This window comes from Acanthisitta chloris, unplaced genomic scaffold, assembly GCF_000695815.1.
Source record: "Acanthisitta chloris isolate BGI_N310 unplaced genomic scaffold, ASM69581v1 scaffold1804, whole genome shotgun sequence".
In the NCBI taxonomy this organism is placed as follows: domain Eukaryota; kingdom Metazoa; phylum Chordata; class Aves; order Passeriformes; family Acanthisittidae; genus Acanthisitta; species Acanthisitta chloris.
This window is the reverse complement of record NW_008669642.1, coordinates 62,925-82,439: the sequence shown is the minus strand read 5'-3', so window position 1 is coordinate 82,439 and position 19,515 is coordinate 62,925. Positions and strand designations below refer to the sequence as shown.

General features: G+C 45.8%; 1 protein-coding gene across 1 annotated transcript in view; it reads left to right on the top strand.

Moving 5' to 3' along the window:
• Positions 1–11,842: 11,842 nt before the first annotated feature.
• Positions 11,843–19,515, top strand: part of FLNB (filamin B, beta) — a gene marked incomplete at its 5' end in the record, with an annotated part of 46,866 nt that continues 39,193 nt past the window's right edge. Inside the window, 7 exons of the mRNA XM_009073369.1 lie at positions 11,843–11,873; positions 12,007–12,251; positions 13,234–13,331; positions 14,205–14,352; positions 17,292–17,410; positions 18,170–18,247; positions 18,999–19,161. Of these exons, the coding sequence (XP_009071617.1) occupies positions 11,843–11,873; positions 12,007–12,251; positions 13,234–13,331; positions 14,205–14,352; positions 17,292–17,410; positions 18,170–18,247; positions 18,999–19,161 (882 nt within the window). The remainder of the gene's footprint in view (positions 11,874–12,006; positions 12,252–13,233; positions 13,332–14,204; positions 14,353–17,291; positions 17,411–18,169; positions 18,248–18,998; positions 19,162–19,515) is intronic.

Here is a 19,515-nt window from a genome sequence, read left to right as displayed (position 1 = left end):
GATAATCTGTGGCTGCTCAGTGCGCATTGCTGAGCCTGCTGATGACTTGCAGACATCTGCAGTTATAGGGCTAGGAGCACATGGGACTCCTGGACAAGGGTATTGCAAAGGCCTTGTCCAGGGAATTAACTGTGTTGCCCCCGGAATCCTTACTTGAGTGTATCCCAATGTACTGCTTTCTGGAAGGAAACAGTTTAGAGCTACTCTGAGTTGTCTCATGGTTTGCACTGCTGTGAAAGCAGCAGGAGCAGCAGACTTCAGTGAGGAGCTGCTAGTTCAGGCCCTGGAAATAGTGGAAATGCCTGGGATTTCTTGGGTTGAAAGCTCTGCTGAACAGCTCTTGACTCAACCAGGGAAACCTCCTGAAGTTAGTGGCATAAAACCGTATTTCAACAAGTCCACTTGAAGTTTTGCTGTGGTTTTGTAGCCTACCTCTGAGTTCAGTGCTTAAAAGTAAAGAAATACTACTTCTGATATAGATTAACAACTGAAGAAAACTATGTACCTTGACAGGTTTTAATTGCCAAGAGAAAAATTAACTGCTTCTGAAGCAGTATCTGGACAGCAAGAGTGTTCAAGCTCAAATGTGGAAGCTGAAAGAAGCGGCCAGTCTTCACCTAGAAGATAAACATGTGTGGGGCTCTTGTTTTGTCTGGATGGAGGTACTAGCATGCTGCTGAACATTTTTTCATGGTGAAACAGGAATTGCTAACAAATGAGGTGGCCTAGCACTGCACCGAACCTGATAGGTAACTGGAAGAGGTATGGGAGATCAGGCAAAGCAGCATAGCTTGCAATGTTGCTGCAACTATTCCAGCTCTAGAAAAATTATCCCTAGAGCCAGTGCTTTATTTTTCTGGTGTTGTGTTAAAAATGTGAAATACAATAGGCTTGCAAATGTGAACAATGTGAGACTGCAGATTAAAAATGAGATCTTGCAGCTGGTGATGATTTGGGTAATTGCCTGCACCCTGCTCAATCAGCATGTGTGTGGTGGAGTGCTGTCCCTGAAGACTCAGCAGAGAGCTGCAAGCTTGTGAAGTTTGGAATTACTTGTGTGAAGCCTTTAGTTGGAGGATTTGAAGTCCAGCATCCAGAGAGGAAAGGTGGTATCCCTCTGAGCGCTAGCTAGTTCCGAAGCGCTGTTAGCAGCCAGAGCCTGTTATGGCTGAGCAGCTCCCAAAAAGGTTGGATTAGGCAGATGGTGTCAAATGAGCAGAACTGTTTTTTGCCTCTGTTAGGAGCAGCCTGTGGAGGGGGGAGTGGGAGGATGGCCACTGAGCAGATCCCTTGCATGGCACAGGACCCACAGTGCAGGAGGGTAGCTCCAGGGGCAGGGGCTGCCTAGCCCATGGCAGCTGGGATGAGATGGGGGATCCCTCAGACTACTCAGGGCAATGCAAACCCCACACATTGGAAGCAAAGCTTTGCTGTGCAGTGAGTGATTTTGAGTGGGAGGGGGGGTACATGGTCTGCATGATTGCACATCACACAGCTGGGGCTAATGTGTGCTCAAGCTGTACCATTAATCCCATATGGTCCTCTTTAAGGTGCTTGGAGACCACCCGTGCCGACTGTGCCTCTGGATTCACCACTGCTCTCCTGCTCATGAAAGCTCCTCTCAAAAAGAGGTCTGTCTGATAGGGGCTGCCACCGTTGGATGAATTACCTGGGCCTCAAGCCAAGCGTCTATTCCTTATGTTAGCGACTTGTAGCTGAAACTGTATAAGCACAGTGCTGTCGTGTGTGGGATGTTAAACACAGTGCTGAAATCGCTACCGTGCACTGGCGAGCCCTGTGTGTTGTGCAGATGGAAGTGTGTTTACTTCTGGGTGGCACAAGTAAACAAAAATGTGTTCCAACAACTTCACTGCTTTCCCCACAAATATGGGAAAGCTTCTTCCTTCAAGAAGCAGGTGCACAACGCTGTGTATTTTTTTTATTTAGGGATTGACATTCTAGGAAGCAAGTGACCTTCTTCTTTCTTGGACAGGGATGGCCAAGGTTTCCAGTACAGGGAAGAATAGGTGTTTGTATGTGAAAGCTCGTGAAGAGTTGAATCTAGCTGGTTTACACACAGAAACATTAAGACATCTTCATAGTGGTCATGGAGGAGAGCAGTGCCTGCCAGGACTGCAGGGGTGCACAGCAGATGCACGTGTTTGTAGTGACTGTGTCCTGAGCATCCTCGTTTGGTGCGTGACTGCAGAAAGCAGATGTGTAGGTGTGTCACCCTCTCCTGATGGGCACTCACATGGCAATTTCTCATTTCAGGTGTTTTGCACCATCACAGCAGTGCTGAATGGCAGTGGCCTGGTGAGATGTGTTCTGGTGTGTGGGTGTAGGTCTGCTTCTGGTGCTGTATGTTTGTGTCAAGAGTGTGTACTATGTATGTCAAAATGGCTGGGATTTTGGAGGGGTAACCCCAAAGCAGCTGTTCCTATCTGCAGTGGGGGTACAATTAGATGTGTGATAGTTTAAATCCAGCTGGCACCTCAGCCCCCTGCAAGGGACAGGGGAGAGAATTGGAAGAGTAAAAGCGAGAAAACTCACGGGTTAATACAAAGACAATTTAAGCAAAGCAAAACAAGGCATACATTCACCACTTTGCATGGACAGGGAAGTGTTCAGCTAACCCTGGGAAAGCAGGACTCCATCACATGTAATGATTACTGGGGAAGGTAGGCAACATCCCTCCGAATGTCGCCCACCTTCCTTCTGGCTTTGTGCTGAGCATTGTGCCACACAATGTGGGATATCCCTTGGGTCAGTGGGGGTCTGCTGTCCCCTCCCAACTACTTGTGCACCCCCAGCCAACTTGCTGGTGGAGTGAGAGGCAGAAAATGCCTTGTGTTTTTCAGCACAAATCCAAAACACAGTCCCATACCAGCTACTGTGAAGAAACTTAACTCTATCCCAACCAAACCCAGCACAGCATGTTAGAGATTAATGACCTTTCCTGTTGCTTCTAGGGGAAAGGGTTGGTCAGAGACAGCTGACCTACTGATATATCCTGGAATAACTCTGTCATTAAGCTGCAGAAGACCACAGAGCATCTGTAACACAGTACTTAGGCTTCTATGCTTCAAAACAAGCCTGTGCAGAGCAGTGCTGTTAGGTGTTCAGAATCAGACTTTCAAAACTGAGACAAACCACAAATCTTCTGTGTAGCTAAAGTAACTGGCAGGGTATTTTCTGATGTGTCACCAACCCCAGACCACAACATGTGCTCCAGTCCTGAGCGCTCTGGTGCCGCAGTGTAGAGTGGAGATGGGTTGAGCTGTGTGAATGGGGATTTCCTTTGAACAGTCCTGTGCACAGTGAATCACAGTCACTACAGCAATTCTGGTTTCAAATGGAAAAATTGAATCTTGGTCTATGTTGTGGCCAAGGATTTCCCCAAACAGTAATCACTTCTGATAATTTCTAATGTGTTGGTTTTGGCTTCAGGAAGTCCATCCATTGCAGCTTTCATGCCTGGCGTCTGCTGCACAGAAGATGTTAGACAGCCCTATCTGAATGGGCTCATTTATCTCGGCAGGGTTTTACATGCTGTTCCATGTAACTATCTTGACCTACCCCCAGTGTGAGTAAACATGCTGCTCAGTAACACAGCGGTAGCTCTGGTGTCTGGAAACCTCCGGATTACTCCTTACTTCTTTGGTCTCACTGAGGCATCTTGTTTTTGCAGCCATATCTCTTGCAACTTTTTCATCTCCAACACACTCTGGTGCCTGAGGGTGGATCTTCCTGCCTTCCCCTGCACTGAAGCTTGGTAACCCTCCTTCAGTAATGCGAGATACAGCACAGTGCTAATGGCTTGTCAAGCAATGCCTCTGCTAGCCCCTGGGAGGCCTTTGCAAGAACTAGCCAGGTTTTTAACCTTGATGCAACCTGAAATAACCTGTGAGATTTAGGATTACCCTAATCTTACAGAGGTGGTTACAGGACACTAATGCTTCAGAGACAATTTGTAGCTTTGTTGTGTTACTTGCAGAATTCTGACTCTACAGCTGTTTTTATCAGTTTAGCCTTGCTGATCAAGGCTTGGCTTTCCAGTTGTGCAAGCACATGATGTGTTGTGAGGAAGTGCTTTTTTGTTTGCTTGTGTGAAATAAGCTTGAGTTGATCAGACTCCTAGGCAAGTATTTTGTGCTAGGTTTAGACAATTCTGCATTTGACTGAAATTTTAATGTCTTGCTTGAAGTGAAACTAGTTTCCTGTGAATTGGCTAGCAGTGTTGCTGACCCAGGTGTAACTGTCTGCTTTGATGGAAAGGTGAAGCCTTCCTGTACCATAGCAGTAAAGGTACTGACCCCTGGGGAGCACAGACCTGGCATAGGATCATTCCCCTTTCACTCTTATCTCATGCTCAGAGAAGGGAGGTGTAGTTTGTGTTGTCACTTGGTTTCAAAAGCTGAGCCAAGTGTTTCTCGGCAGAGAAAAGGTGGGAGGATGCCTTTCTTCCCCCTCTCTCCATCATTTAACAGAAATCCACTTTCTGGCATGTTGACTCCTCACTGCGGGGACTTTCCCGTCATTCCCGGATGATTAATCAGCACTTGGGTGTCTTGTGTTGCCCTGTTTCCATGGCTTCCTGGAGCTTCCCTCCTCCAGCCTCTGACTCTGGGGCTGTGAGGGTGACTGTCCATGTGGGTGCTATCCTGCAGCCCTTCTTTACAGCCCCATCCCACACTGCTAGCCACTGTCTGGGGGCTTTCCCAATCTGCCTGTTGTCTGTGAGGTTGGTGCAGTCGGTCTTGGCATGCTGCTAGCCATGCCATTCTGGAGGATGGGGGGTTGCTGAGTTACCCCGAGCCTGTGAGGAACAGGAACATCCCACATGGGCTTGGGCTCCCTTTGTATGGTGAAACATAAAGGGGCTGCAGGTCTGTTCCTGCCCTGCTGCCCTGCTTCCACTCCTTCCTCCCTGGAAAGGCAAATCTTTACCGTCAAGGGAGTTGAATGTCAACTGCCACCTCTGTGCCAGTGCAGAGCACTTGAGCCATCTGTCCCTGGCATAGGCAAGCAGGAGCCGTGGTGCCCCAGCTCCTGGGGCCAGCAGCAGCAGCAGCAAGGGGCGTTGGGATGAGCTCAAGCAGCAGGGAATACATTTTGCTGGGTGCAGGGGGTGGTTTTGGCAAAGATGTCGTGGCCGCTGTGGGGTGGGAGCCACAGGGGGGACACGAGTTCCAGAGCTGGGGGCCCTTATCATGCCTCCTGCCCCGCGGGTGCCGGGTGCTCGGCTGAGCTGGGGTTTTGGGGTCAGGCTGGCACGCTGCCCCGTCAAGCTGGCGAGGGGCTTGCTGGCTCGGGACAAAGCAGCACTCATGGAAACTTGCTGCTGTACAAAGGCTAAGCATTCAGACTCCTTTCTTTTTTTCCTCCTAAAAAGGATCTCAAATAATTAGCGCAGCATTCCTGTATGTGGCTCGGCTGGGTGTCTGTGCTGTGGTCCTGCAGCTGTGACTGGGGACCTGCTTGTCAGGGAGCAGCGGAGTCTGAAACAGCCAGTGTGAATAGCAGCTCTTATTCTTCTGTGTTGCATCCTTGCTCACTACTAATCCTGCCCTAGCAGTGTGCAGGCACATTCCTCTGTCCGTGCCTGGATCAGCACTCGGTTACTGTTCTTACAACCCTTCAGTGAAAAGTCATTCCTCCTCTGGAAAACCCACCTTGTAAAATGCTTAGTGGATCTCTAAGTGTACATGGTGTATCACTTAGGCTTTTTGAAGATACACTTCCTCAGGTGACAAACTCCCTGGGACTCATTGGTGAAGCTGAGTGCTGGCTGTGCCTTGGCAGGGTCCAGGAGCTAAGCTGGGAGTGGGTGAGCTGAAAGCCCAAAGGTATTCAGGTAAGCTGGATGCTGAAGAACAGCTCTCCTGGGGGTCACAGGGCTGCCTGGATGTGCTGCTAAGAAGCAGAGATGTAATGGGGCTGGAGCACATCACTGTTTAGGTCGCAGCTAGGAATCCACAAAACTGGCCTGAGTTCAACCTCTGTGGTGCCAGTTCTGTGCAATAGGCACAGCCTGTGCTTTCATGGGCTGAGCCAGCTGCCTGCAGCCAGGTGGCAAGTGATGTGCTGAGCCCTGAGGAGCTGGGAGGTGGACCTGGGCTTAAGGGTCACTGGAGGAAATGGTTGCAGTATGTTCCCAAAGCACAGAGGAACCCCTGTAATTGATTTAAAGACATATTATCCCTACAGAGGATGTTGCTAATGTCTTTAGCAGGCGTGGTAAGCCTGTGAACGCATACTGTATGCTTCAGCAAAGAATTTCCTTAGGCAGCTTGCTCAGCTCTGTCTCATCTGCATACTTCTGTTTGACGTGCACACTGTGGGGAGCAGGGCTTTTGAACACCTCTGTTCAATGTGGAGTTTGCTCTTTTCCAGCTAAGCAACTGTTAAAAAAAATAAAAACAGTTCGCTAATGAAATGTTGCTTTTCAGTCCTTCATCTGTTTTGCAAGACTTCCACAGTCTGTATGACTAGCTGCATTTAGTACCGGAGTTGTCTGCTTCGGTAGCTTATCTTGCAGCCGCTAATTGTCCGACAGAGAATGACTTGCAGCTCTGCTGTAGGGCAGAGTTTAAGGAACATTGCCACAGCTCGGGTAGTGTTTAATCTGAATGCAGAGCAGGCTTGCACAGGAGAAAAAGATACTAGTTACAAACTTGTTTGTAACACTGGGTTTGTTTTGGGGTTTTCTTTGAATTGTAGAATTATAGACCTGATGATAGTTCAAGCCATGTGCTCCAGGTAGAGTTCAGGGATCTCTGTTAGAGTAGATGAATGGTTTGAAGCTTGCACAAAGCCAGGTTTCAGTTCTGACACTTGCTCCTGAGGCAGCTGCAAGTGCAAATGCAGAGGACCAAGCATTGGAGGTTTTCCACTTGGTAGGTTGGATTGGGAAATATTTTGTGGCCCAAGCCATAAAAATGGCACACGTTTGTTCCAAAATGGTGATGTTGCTGGCTCAGGCTAGTCATGCTGCTGGCTGAAAGCCTTGCACTTTAATATCTTTCTTTGTGCTTTGGGGAGTGTGATTTTAAGAGTCCAAGTGTAACATATCATATTAATATTTAGTACAGAGCAACAATTATAAATCAGTTTGAGCCGTGAAAGTTGGTTCCTTTTCAAGACTGAGACTGGTGGTATGTACTGCTGGCCTATGGAATTGCCATAATCCATTTTTTTGGGCTGATTGCTACTTAGTTAATAGGATAATAAAAGGTTAGGAATTACAATCTAGACTCAGAGGTGTGATGGGGGAAGCAAATGAGCTCTGTTTCAGTCTGTTTTCCTCTTCAACCTACCAGGCAGCCACTTAAATCCTAATAGCTGACTAAGAAGCAAGATACTTCTACATAAAACTTAATGTTGTAGGCTATATATAGGCTTTTTTTTAAAAAAAAAAAAAAAAGAGTGCTTGCTTGCTCACTCAATGCTGGTGTTGATTCTGCAGAACAGCTTAAGTCTGGCTGGCAGGTTTTCCTCAGCAGTCAGCATGTAGGTCATGTCAAGATACATCCTGACTGCAGGACCGCAGCAGCAGGCTGACACCACCCGTCCCTGCAGACGGTGCCTGCCTGCCTGCAGCTGAACGGGGGCTGCTGTTTTGTTGACATTGGATTGCCATTGGGTACTTTTGGAGGAGGAAAGCAGGTTGGGGTTGGAGACTTGAAGTTGAAATGCACATTGAACAGTGTAGGTGGGAATGAAGGTTTGTGTTAAATCTGCATTTTCTGCTTCTTGTTGGTTCAGGACAGCAAATTTAGCCATGAGGACTCACAGATAGCATTCAGAAATTTGAAGTGTACAGCAGTGTCAGGAAGACTTGCATGTAACAGGCCCAAAATTCTTAATTCTAATTAAAAAAATAAAAATTACTCAAAATTCTTTCACCAAACCTCTCACCCAGTGACTGTTCTAGATGGAGCCTCTAATTTTGATTGCTCCCAAGTACTGGTCTGAGGCAGGTGAGAGGTGTTGTGGCACAGGTTCCTGCTTCATGCCTGGGCTTCCTGTAAAAATGTGTCCTTTGAAAGCACAAGTCCGATGGCTATCAGCAGGTAAGAGTCAGCTGTGCAGGGACTTTGATCTCCAAAGCACAGGGGAGCAGTGAGTGAGTGCACTCTGCCTTGCCTCTAAGTGCATCTTGCAGATGTTAACATAAGCGCTGGGATGCAAATAAAGCAAATCATGCAGATGACCACACTTTCTCCAAGGAAGGTTATATTACAGCTCCCTACAATAATGCTGTTGGTTCAGCACCACTAAATTATCTTGGCGGCTGGGATGCGACAGCTCGCTTCCTCTGAGCCGCCAGAAGGTGGGACCAGCGCTGTCTCCTGCGTGGAGGGGGATCCTTTAATCTGCGGAAACTCGCACAGTGCTATGGAATAAACACACAGCCTAAAGCAGGAAATTTGTTCCCATCCACCTAATTCATTGAAGCTGAACACCAAATACAGCTGGGGGTGGTGGAGATGAATTGTCAAGGGGTCAAGCTGTTGTCCTGTGGTTTTGAAGCAATGACCACAAGTGTGCATCTCTGTTGTAAGTTTACTCTGAGCTCCAGAGGAGCAATTGAGAAACATGGCTTTAAAGACTCTGTAAAGTATTGATTGTGTGAGTAATAAGTATGCCTAAAAATAATTTTCCTCGTAGGAAAGCAGTGGTGCAAGATCTGCTGTTCATGTAATCAGTTTTCCAGAATGGAATGGTCAGAAACCCTCTTGAAGCAGACCGGGGAATTCAGCGGAAAGCCAGCTGAGCTGGGGTACACAGCACTGCCTGTAGTAATGATTGTTGGTGCTTAAGTGTCTTTGGAAACATGTTCTTTATTTCCATTATTCCAACACCTTGGCAGTATTACACTGGCAGTATGCACTCAGAGCTGGTGGGGGATGCCTACAAATTTGGTTGTACCAAGACTGTTCTCAGGGCCATCTCTGTGCTCCCTGTGCAGATGGGTGTCTTCCTGGGTGCCACTTGCATCTTAAAGCCTGAGACACCTCAAGGAGAATGCACTGAATATTTTTAGTCAGGTAATTGTAAAGGCAGCACTAAAGTGGAGGCTTTTCTGGAGAGACTAAGTGCTCATGTAGAACTGAGTTTTACAGCAACACTTGGAAGCCAAGCCTATTTTGAGCTGGATTCTGGTCTTCTCTTAAATGTGGAGGACCCTTTTCTGTAGTGATAGAGATTGTGAGCCAGTGTTGAGCTGCTGGTGAGGTGCCCTGTAGCTGGGAGCAGAGTGCCTGTAGGAAGAGCACATGGGCAGCTCTGCTGGGTGCTGAAAAGTTCTTCTATCCTGCCCAGGAGTTCTTCTCCCTCCCTTTTCCCCACCCTAAATAAAAGCAGACAAGCCCTCCTACAAGTAGGCTTGGAAAAAATTACATCATGAGATCCCTATGCCTGTTAGGAAGTCGGGAGGCTGTGAGATCTTGCTTAACAAAGTGCAGTGGTGGTGATGGCAGTGGGGAGGAAGAGCTGTCCTGTTCCTGTGCTGACCTTTTCCTGTCATCAGGGCAGCAGTTCTGTGCCTGGCCTCTCTGGACAAGAGTGATGAAATGAAATATTCTGAAATACAGGCTGATTTTCCCCAAGTCAAGGAGCACAGCTCAGCTATGCTATCCAAGAAGGTGATAAGTGCTGGAGGAAGCTCTGAGCTTATAGGCATTATTTATGGCCTATGAATATGAAATGAGTCATTCTTTATCTCAAGTAACCTGTGTAGCTTTGTACTCAAGCTGGTTCTGTCCTGCTGGCTTTCCTTCCTGGAAATGCTATATAGCTTTCTGAAATGAGTCTGCTTGTAGCATCCTAAATCATTGCTGCATCCCTCTAGTAAAAATGCCAATGTCAGTATAAATCTGAACTTGCAGCTTGGAGGCATTTCGGGCACAGGGCTGCAATGGCCAGTGGTGTGCTCTAGCACCACAGTGTGAGCTGGTGGCTGTGCTGTGGGATGAAGGGGCTGTGGGCAGAGGGAGCAGGCAGCCAGTGGGGGCTTGCACTGACAGCCTGGTGTAAGCGAGCGTATTCCCACCACTGACCAGTTTGCAGCTCAGCTGGAAAGAAGACGGGAATGAGTAACAGTAGGGTCTGTTTAGTTGTTGCTAGGAGACAAACTGATTACATGATGCAGACCTTTACCTTGGAACCTGTAATTAAAAGCCAGTGGGGCTTAATCATCTCATAGCTATCTACAGTTTATCTCGAACTGGATGTGAAATCAGCAGTGAGCAGTCAAGTGGCTGACTATGCTGTAAGATAGTCAAAACTGACATTAAAAAATCTAATACAAATAAAATCTAAGTAGAAACCAGACACTAGCTATCCAGAAAGTCCAAATGCCATTCAAGGTTCAGGACATACCGCCCTATTGTGAAACCATGTAAATATTAACTGCTTTTCCTGAGCTTTGGGTTAAAGGGAACATGCTGGTGCTTAATGTTCTTGGTCGCTATTCTGTATAATCACTTGTTTTGAAAGCTAGTACATCTTTTTGTGTTGATAAGATAGTATTGGATTGCTGCTGTGGTCTCTGTAGCTGAAGAGGAGCAGAGAAGGTGTGCCCAGTGGGTGTTGGGCACAGTGAGGCTCACATTGAAGGACTCTGCCTATTAACACTCTGAATTTGGACTGGAGAATGCAGTCCAGGTACTGAACACTTTTACTTTGCTAGCTAGGAGATCCCTGTACAATTATTCTGGTGGTATGAAATGTAGTTTATGCAGCTGTAGTTGTCTTTACTCCAGCATCTACTCCATGAGCTAAAGAGCAGACAAAAGCTTCCAGGTCACTTGTAACTTCTGTTGACTAAAAAGGGATTTCTGCAACAGTTTTCACTGAAATGGAGGAAAGAACAAAAAAATGCTACACTGTAATGTGCTGCTGTGAATGAAAGGAACGGTCAGCCTGAGGGTATCATCAAAGATTGTAGAAGAGCTCTGGTTTGGTTGAGCTTGGACAAACTGGAGCTGTTACAAATGTAGTACAACCTGAGTAGCAACTACAGGCTCCAAGGGAGGCATCAGTCTGTGACTGATTTGAAAGCCAAAGTAATTCACGTGAGTATTATAAACAAAACTAGTGGTCACTGCATAAGGCCAAACTGATGCAGTAAAGTGTCCTATCCCTTCAAGCAGCTGTGTGAAAATCTGATCTTGATGCCCAGCAGCCTTATAAGTGTGTCTTAAAGCAGAGCTGCAGCATGGCTACTGTGGTGATAAACTTTTGCTAGGCTGGAGCATGACATGGAAAAACCAGAGCTAGCTTTTCTGTAAGTCTGAGTTTGTAGCGTGAAGGGATAACTTTTAGTGCAGGGAGGAGTGTGATGATGCAGAGGATGCCCCATGGATCTCCACTCTCAGCTCTGCTGATTGTACATAGGTCTTAATATATCCAGACTTCGTTCTAATTCCAAACTCTGTCTTTGCATGTCTCCATCATATACCTCTTTTTGTCTACCATTTTTAATGCAAATTATTGATGTGTGGGGATAAGCATGTTTCCATACATAAACACCATTTCCTAAATGGTGCTTTCAGGTATGCCCTGGGGTATTTCACCCCTGTTGGGATGCTGTTCTTGGGAACTCTCATCACATGATGTTTGGCCTTTATCATAAGATACAAATGTCATTGCAAAATACTAGGTGGTACTTATCATCCAAATCCAAAATGCCAGAAATCTTAAACTGCTGGTTCTCCTAAGCTAAGATTGTAAAGCTCAAGGGTAAGTCGCACTGTCCTTGGAGAACACTGATATCTCAAGACAGTTGGAGAGCACAGAGTCCTTTGACTATTCTCTCTCCTCCTGTCTAATGCAGGCCATGAAGAATGGTGGCTCAGCCTGAACAAGTGCTTGCAATGGCCTGGGTTGGTACTCTTGTCATTGATTACCTGGACATGAATGCAGGCACAGTTTTAAAAACACACTTCTTTCCTTTAGGATGGCAAATAATCAGTTCTATGTCTTTTGTCTCCCAGATAGTAAAGCCATAGTTGATGGAAACTTGAAGTTGATCCTTGGCCTGATATGGACCCTTATCCTGCACTACTCCATTTCCATGCCAGTGTGGGAAGATGAAGGTGATGATGATGCAAAGAAGCAGACCCCTAAGCAGAGGCTTCTGGGCTGGATCCAGAACAAAATTCCTTACTTGCCGATCACAAACTTCAATCAGAACTGGCAGGATGGCAAAGCACTGGGCGCTCTTGTTGACAGCTGCGCTCCAGGTAAGTCCTTCGCTCTGATGGATAGTGTTTTCCTTGCTTGCTGTCCTTATGGCTGTTCTCCCTATGGGAGGAGATTTTCATTTCAGACAGGAATGAGGCTTTCAAGAAAACCTGAGTCCAAAGAGGCCAGCTGTGGGAAGCAGCAAGTTGTAAATTACTTGGCCAAGAGAAATTCTGGCCTGAAGCATAACGTGTGATTGCATTATTGGAGGCGCCACATCTATGCTTTGTATTGGGTGCAAGGGACAAAGGCACAAGTGCTGGCTCTTAAATGGAAGAAAGGCTGTTCCCACGGCAAGTGCCAACAACCTTTCAACTTCAGGGTGCAGCAGGAGTCTTCATGTGTTCTCCTGAAATAGGATTGCAGAGGGAGAATAGAACAGCCAGAAGCTGCATACTACCTGAAACTCCAGTGTTTAGCAAGCTGAGGCTGAGCTGCTTGAGGCAAACGATGTGATGAAGTGGGGAAAAAGGCAGTTTCCTCACCTTATTGTAAAACAGCATTGCTAATGTGATTGCTGGTGTTCATCTAATGCAATTTGGGGTGCTGTGGCAAGCTTTTGAAATTTTCTATACCAAATTTGCTGCAGGGGAGTCAATGAAACATAAAGGAGGGCCAGATGTATTTGTCCTGAATTTAGAGTGGCGTCTTGCACAAATTCCCTAGGGAGGTGGTAGATGCCCCGTGCCTGGAAACGTTCAGGTTGGGCAGGGCTCTGTTGAAGATGTCACTGGTCATTGCAGGGGGGGTTGGTCTACATGGCCTTTAAAGGTTTCTTCCAACCTAAACCATTCTTTGACTCTGTGCTGGTTGTTGTCTCAGAGGCATTTCAGTGAGCAGCACATGCTCATCTTGTTAATACTACGAAGCTCCCAGTCTGCATAGCAGCGTTATACAGGTGCCTGTGGAGTTTGTACTTCGTTTCTTCAACTAGGGAAGCTCTTTTGCAGATAACACCTAACAACTGAAACGTGCTTGCAGGCTTGTGCCCTGACTGGGAGACCTGGGACCCGAAGAAACCCGTTGACAACGCTCGGGAAGCCATGCAGCAGGCAGACGACTGGCTGGGTGTGCCGCAGGTAAGGCCACTGAGACCTGGGCTGTCTGTGGGAGCACAGTGGCTAGCTTTGTCTCTGTGACTGGTTGGAGTTGCAGTTAAGGAAAGCAGGTGAAGCTTCTTGGACATTTCAAAAAGTGACAGTTAACTCAGGTGAAATTGCCTAAGAAAGGGCAAACTGTAAAGAAACGCATAACTGCATTTTGAGCTCTGGTTGTAAGATTCTATGTAGGTGTCTCTGAAGGCAGCTGCAGTTGGAGCACATAGGATAAGGGGAAAGTGCCTATGTGGTGCCTGCTCTGGTAGTCCATGGGGTGAGTTTGTTTTGCTGCATTAAATTCCACAGAAGAAAAACTTACTGGCTTAAAAAATCACCTGTAACTTTCAAACAGTGTATTTGCAAACTGGATTGTTTTCATGATGATAGAGTTGAGCAGAATTGCTGAATTCTCTGAAGCTGTTGATGCAGCTTATATCATGGGAGCAGGAGAGGAGACTGCTCACAAGTTTCACTTTGCAGGCACTGCAGTTCAGAGCTGTAGTATACAGGATTATGAATTACTGACTTCTTTCAGTTTCAATTATCCCCATGTTGCTTTCAAGGAGGAACTATCATTGTCTTGCCTTGCTATCATTAAGCTTGTTGGAGTCTGCTGAGAACCCATAATCAAGACACAAAAAGCCCCCAAACCATACTGGGGCTATAATGAGCTGCTTGGTTTTCTTGCCATGAGATAATAAATGATGTTGTGTGTATCAAAGGGAAAATAAATGTAAGAAATCACATTTACATGTGGGAGTTTTGAAATCTAGGTCTGTGTCATAGCCCTGTTTCTGTGTTGACATGGTGGTAACCAAGCACTGGTACAATAATCTTAATTACACTGTCTTTCAGGTTATTACCCCTGAAGAAATTATCCACCCTGATGTGGATGAGCACTCTGTGATGACTTACCTGTCCCAGTTCCCCAAAGCCAAGCTGAAACCAGGAGCTCCTTTAAAACCTAAATTGAATCCAAAGAAAGCAAGGGCTTATGGCAGAGGTAAGGACTTGGTGAGCTGAAGCTGCAAGGAGCATGTAATTCTTCAGAAAGCTGGGTGGGGTTTTCAGCTTATGTTGAACTCCAGACCTACTGTAACTGACTTCAAAGTTTCACTTGTATACTCTTGGTGTGGTGCCTGGTTTCAGAAATACATGGATATAGTCCAAAAGACACTCCTAGTTCTAACATGTAAATTTCCCAAAGTCTCTGAACCTGTTCTGCAAGCTGCCAGCCTCACATCCACAGCTGGAAGTAGCATGATCTGGTGCTGAAACAACCTTGGTATGAAATTCAAACTGGCAGTATTGCTGGTGACAGTTGAGGATCTAGCAGTGAATGCTTCTTGTGATAAAGCACTCCTTTCCAGAGGGAAAACCTCATCACCTGTGTGTGTGTCTCTGAGCAGACTCTGTAGAGGCAGTCTCCCAATTCTCAGGCTTGATGGCAGATGTGTATTAGAGTGGGCTGATTCTAAATTACTTACTTGTATTGATTGATAGGTTCCAATCCTTTGCACATGCACAAAGGTGGGTTGGTAACCTTTGAGACATTAAATAGTGCCAAGCCTTTGTTGGGAAGGCTGTATTTGCTGATTGGAAGGATTTGTCCATAGATGTTTATGCAACTGTAGATCTATATAGGCATTCTTATTTTAACTTACCTTTTAAATATATAATTTCATATAGCTTCTCATGAGGTTCTACTCTAGATTGGAGTATAGTTACAACTAAATAAGTAACAGTGCTCTTTGTCCTTCAAGATGTTTAGAATGAGTGGGTTTCAGAATTGGCTGTACAAGAGTGAAATGGAAAGATCCCAAAGTTTCCTTATTTTTTCATTATTTTATTAACTTGATTTTTCCATTGAAACTTAACTAGTGGAATGAATGGACACAGACATTATCTGTGCACTGAAGAGCAGTCACAATAGTCAGAAATTGGTTTAGCACTTACCCTACTTGAGATTTATGTCCTTTGTTTCTGCCTTCCACGGCAAACCACAATACACAGACACATCTGTCAGGCCTCAAATGTGTAAATGACTGATCAGCCTGTCTTAATCTGTTAAGTCTGGCTTTAGTCACATTCTTATTCTTTCAAAAACTAGAGTTACTTTGTTGTCTGCTTTCATGTGTGAGGTGCTCTGGAGCTGTTGTAATGGAAATTATGAAGGGTGAGTGGCTCTTCTTGAAAGATTGATGTTTTCCCGAAGTTAATTGCCAAAACAAAGTCAGTAAATATAATTGATAACTCTGACTGCGAACATGTTAGAACTGAAAGGTGACTCCAGCAGCAAGGGGCTTATTACCAAAATGGGCAGGGTCTCTTGGACAGATGTGGAACAGGTCTTCATGCTTCCAGAAAAAGGTGACTGTCAAGCGTGAAGTGGGTCAGCCTTAGATTGCTTTATTACAGCTCTTCCATGTAAGCTGTTTACAACCTCCAACATGGGTCTTAGCTGTAGGACACCACCCTGATCACTGTGATGGTTTGCTCTGAGGGCAGCTGTGTGTAGGCCTGATGTTAAATGAGCCCACAGAGGGGATATACAGAGTTGTGCAGGTAGTCAGTGGTGCACTAAGTTCTCATTTAACCTGCCAAAGCAGACCACTGATAAGAGGGTGCAATCTAAAAGATGAAACATAAGCTGAGAATGTGCTGTGACTAATGCTGTCCTGTATTTGGAGGATAAGTAGTCCTTCTGCTTGTGCTTGCAGAAAGAGGGGGACTTAAATACCATATCCTAATGCTTGTGGGGTGGACTGATGATACACAGAGTGAATTTATAGCTGTTTAAGCTAGATGATAATCTAGGTCTTAGTTTGAAAGAATGAATATGTCAATTGTTAACACTTTATCGGAATACTCAGATTTCCTAGTAAAAACATCATCTTCCTTGCATTGCTCTCAAGTTATTGTTTTCTGAAGATAAACAAGTTCAGGAATTCTGTTGTTCACAACCACTTCCTTTACAATCTATCAGACTCTGCACTTTCCACTAATTGTGCTATGGAGCAGTAGTGCCCATGGTTTTATGAATAAGCCAAGGAGTAATTCCCTTGGACGGAAGGGCATATGTGTTTGGGCTAGTCTGGAACCAGCAGCTTCGGGAAGTTCTTCCACCCACTCAGTCTGACACCACCATGACAGGTGTCATGACCTAGGACTATGTACAGGGAGATGATGAAACCCTGCTGGTGAGTGCATGCTGTAGCAGGCCCTGTGCTGAGGAATAAGGAAACTGATTAAAAGTGAAGTCGAAGCCTCACTGAACAGCAGGATTTTCATGGTTTGAAGAGGTTCCTGTGTGCTGTTTGTACAGTGTTCACTCTGGCAAAGTAGTTTGAGCAGCTTTCAAAGAGTAGTAACTCTGAGCAGTGTCTGTATTGCTGGGTTTTGGAAAAGGGAGTAAGATGGGACAGTATAGGTGACAACTGTCTTGCTTAAGCAAGTCTTTTTCCCTTGGCTCTAGGATAATGCCTTTACAAAAAGGCTTCACAAAATTTCTTTCCTGCCTCACTAGTTATCCTTCCTGGAAAGCATTTAGCTGTGTGAAGCAGAGCAGATCCTAAGAGCAGCTAATGTGCATACCCTGCTTGCTGTTGGCATTGGCTGGGCACTCACGAGCAGTGGGGTGACCCTCAGTACATGTCAGGGTAACCTGAATCCAGATACCAGCCAGGTTCCTGACTCAGATCCTAAGATGAGTTGAGTGCCAATAATTCAACTGAATTTTTAAAATGCTTGTGTTGTAAGAGAAAGCCTTTTTGTGAACATGATGTTCTGGGCAGCAGGTGAAGAGGTATCATGCAGCAGTCTGGGGAAATTATTGCTGGGGGCTTGCATGGGAGAATGGATTTGGACAGCTTTTGGGTAGCCTCCAAAGTATCTTGGGTTTTGTGGCAGCAGTTAATGTGCTGTTCTGTGTCTGTCTCACAGGGATTGAGCCTCAAGGGAACATGGTGAAGCAGCCTGCTATCTTCACAGTAGACACCATCAGTGCTGGACAGGGAGACCTGATGGTCTTCATAGAGGATCCAGAAGGAAACAGAGAGGAAGTATGTATGTTAGATGTTTTGTATGGAAAAGTAAAGTTGGTCTGAATGCTGAAGTTTTTGCAGTAACCTTCATCTTGCACAAGTCTTAACAGATAAGTAATCTGAAAAGAAGTTGTGAAATACCATACATCAAAAGTGCAAGAATCCTCAGAATTTTCCTCATAATTGCCTTACTGGATGAACTTGAAAAAAAGAAGTCACTATCTGCAATTAAGCAACACAACTCCAGTGTCCAGTAGTTGCAGTGCTTAACTTGACTGGCCAAGTACACTCTGTGACCCGCTTTGAGATAACTCACATCACTAAATCGCTGTCTGCCCTTACTCATTCTGCAAGAATGGCTAAAGCAGCTATTTAGATGCCATGAATCATTTTGAGTTAAAATGCTGGTTTTAATGTTTATAGAAACTTCTCATCCAAGTGCTCCACTTGATCATGTTACAACATTCCAGAAAAATACAGCTGTACATTGGACTTGATGTCTCCTCAGTTTTATCCTGCCTCAATAGGGCAGTTAACAGCGAGGGAAAGGGCTGAGATGGGGAGAAGGTGGCTTGCTTCCTCTCATGTAAAGACAAAACCAGTGGGGTGTTCTTTATCTTGAGAGAGGAGGAGGTAGCAAGGATCCCTGGTCCCACAGCAACAAGTTTCTAACATTGCAGTCTCTGGAAATAGTTCACATTATGAAGTGCTACCCAGAAAAGTGTTCAGCTGATGTGTGTAAGCACAGCTCAAAGATAGATATGTGTTCTCTCCTAGGCGAAGATAACACCATCCAGCGACAAAAACAAGACCTATTCAGTGCAGTATGTGCCAAGAGTTACTGGACCTCACAAGGTGGGTTGTGTGTCAGTAACCAGTGTTCTCTTGCTAAACATGCTGCTTTGCTGGTTGTTAATGTGAGCCCCCAAGGGCTACCTGTTCACTGGCAGTTAATAGCCACTCTGGGTATCCTGAAGAAAAGGTAACTTGATGTGGCCCTAATTCTTCATCTGGGCTTTTGGGCTGCTCTGTTCTCAAGGGGAGAAAGTGTCTGTCTTTGTGTTTGTATATCAAGTGCTACAGCTGGCTCTCCTCTCACATGGGCCACTTCATGCAACTCATGAAGTCGGTTTTATGGGTTGTCACAGATGAAAATACCAGGTTGTTTCTATAAGGTGTTTCTTTGCTGATGGTACTGTACACTGTGGGGGTTTTGCAGAGACGGTTCCCCACCTAGCTCTGTTCCTGGATGCCTATAGAAACAGGTTTATGATGGGTGATCCCATTGCTTGACACTTGCCAGAGCCTGAAAAGATAAATACAGCTTCTGCTGCCACTTTCATTGCTGGATGGTGATCTGCCTCTTACTGGCACATCCCAATTCAAGTATTCCCACTGGTGTGACAGTGATCAGTAGCCCTTTGAGGAGGTGGCTAGCAGTTACACTGCATGGACTGGAGAGGATATGGAATTGGATGGGCCCTCACATCTGAGGCAAAGACTCTCTGCTAGGACCACAGGCACTTGACCCTGTGCTTGGCTTCATGGCAGTGATGCTGAGCTCTGCTGCTGCCCGGTGGATCTGAGCTGATGGTTCTGTCTCTAGGTTTCAGTCCTGTTTGCTGGGCAGCACATCTCGAAGAGCCCATTTGAAGTGAATGTTGATAAAGCCCAGGGAGATGCAAGCAAAGTGACAGCAAAGGGACCAGGACTGGAGGCGGCAGGGAACATTGCCAACAAACCTACCTACTTTGACCTGTACACAGCAGGTAAGCATGGAATAAGGATGGAAAATCTGCAGTTAGCTCTAACATGAGATCCTAAGGCCTTGGAGAAATAAAAAAAATATAAGAAGTGAGTGAAGATTTGTAGCCCCATCTAGTTCAAAGGTGAAATAACAACCAGGCAGCTCTGAAGGCTTCAGCTGTGTATGAAATGTTTCAAGTACAGAGCTAAGCTGGGGCAGGAGGGTGCTAACCCTCCCCAAGAATTTGCCATGAATTTGCTGGATGGCAACAGGCAAGTTCTTGGCTGGTTTCTTCTCCCAACTCATTTTAAACAGGAATGTGACAGGTTGAACATAAATGTGAAGGATAAACCAAGCAAACTGTTAATGCATAGTG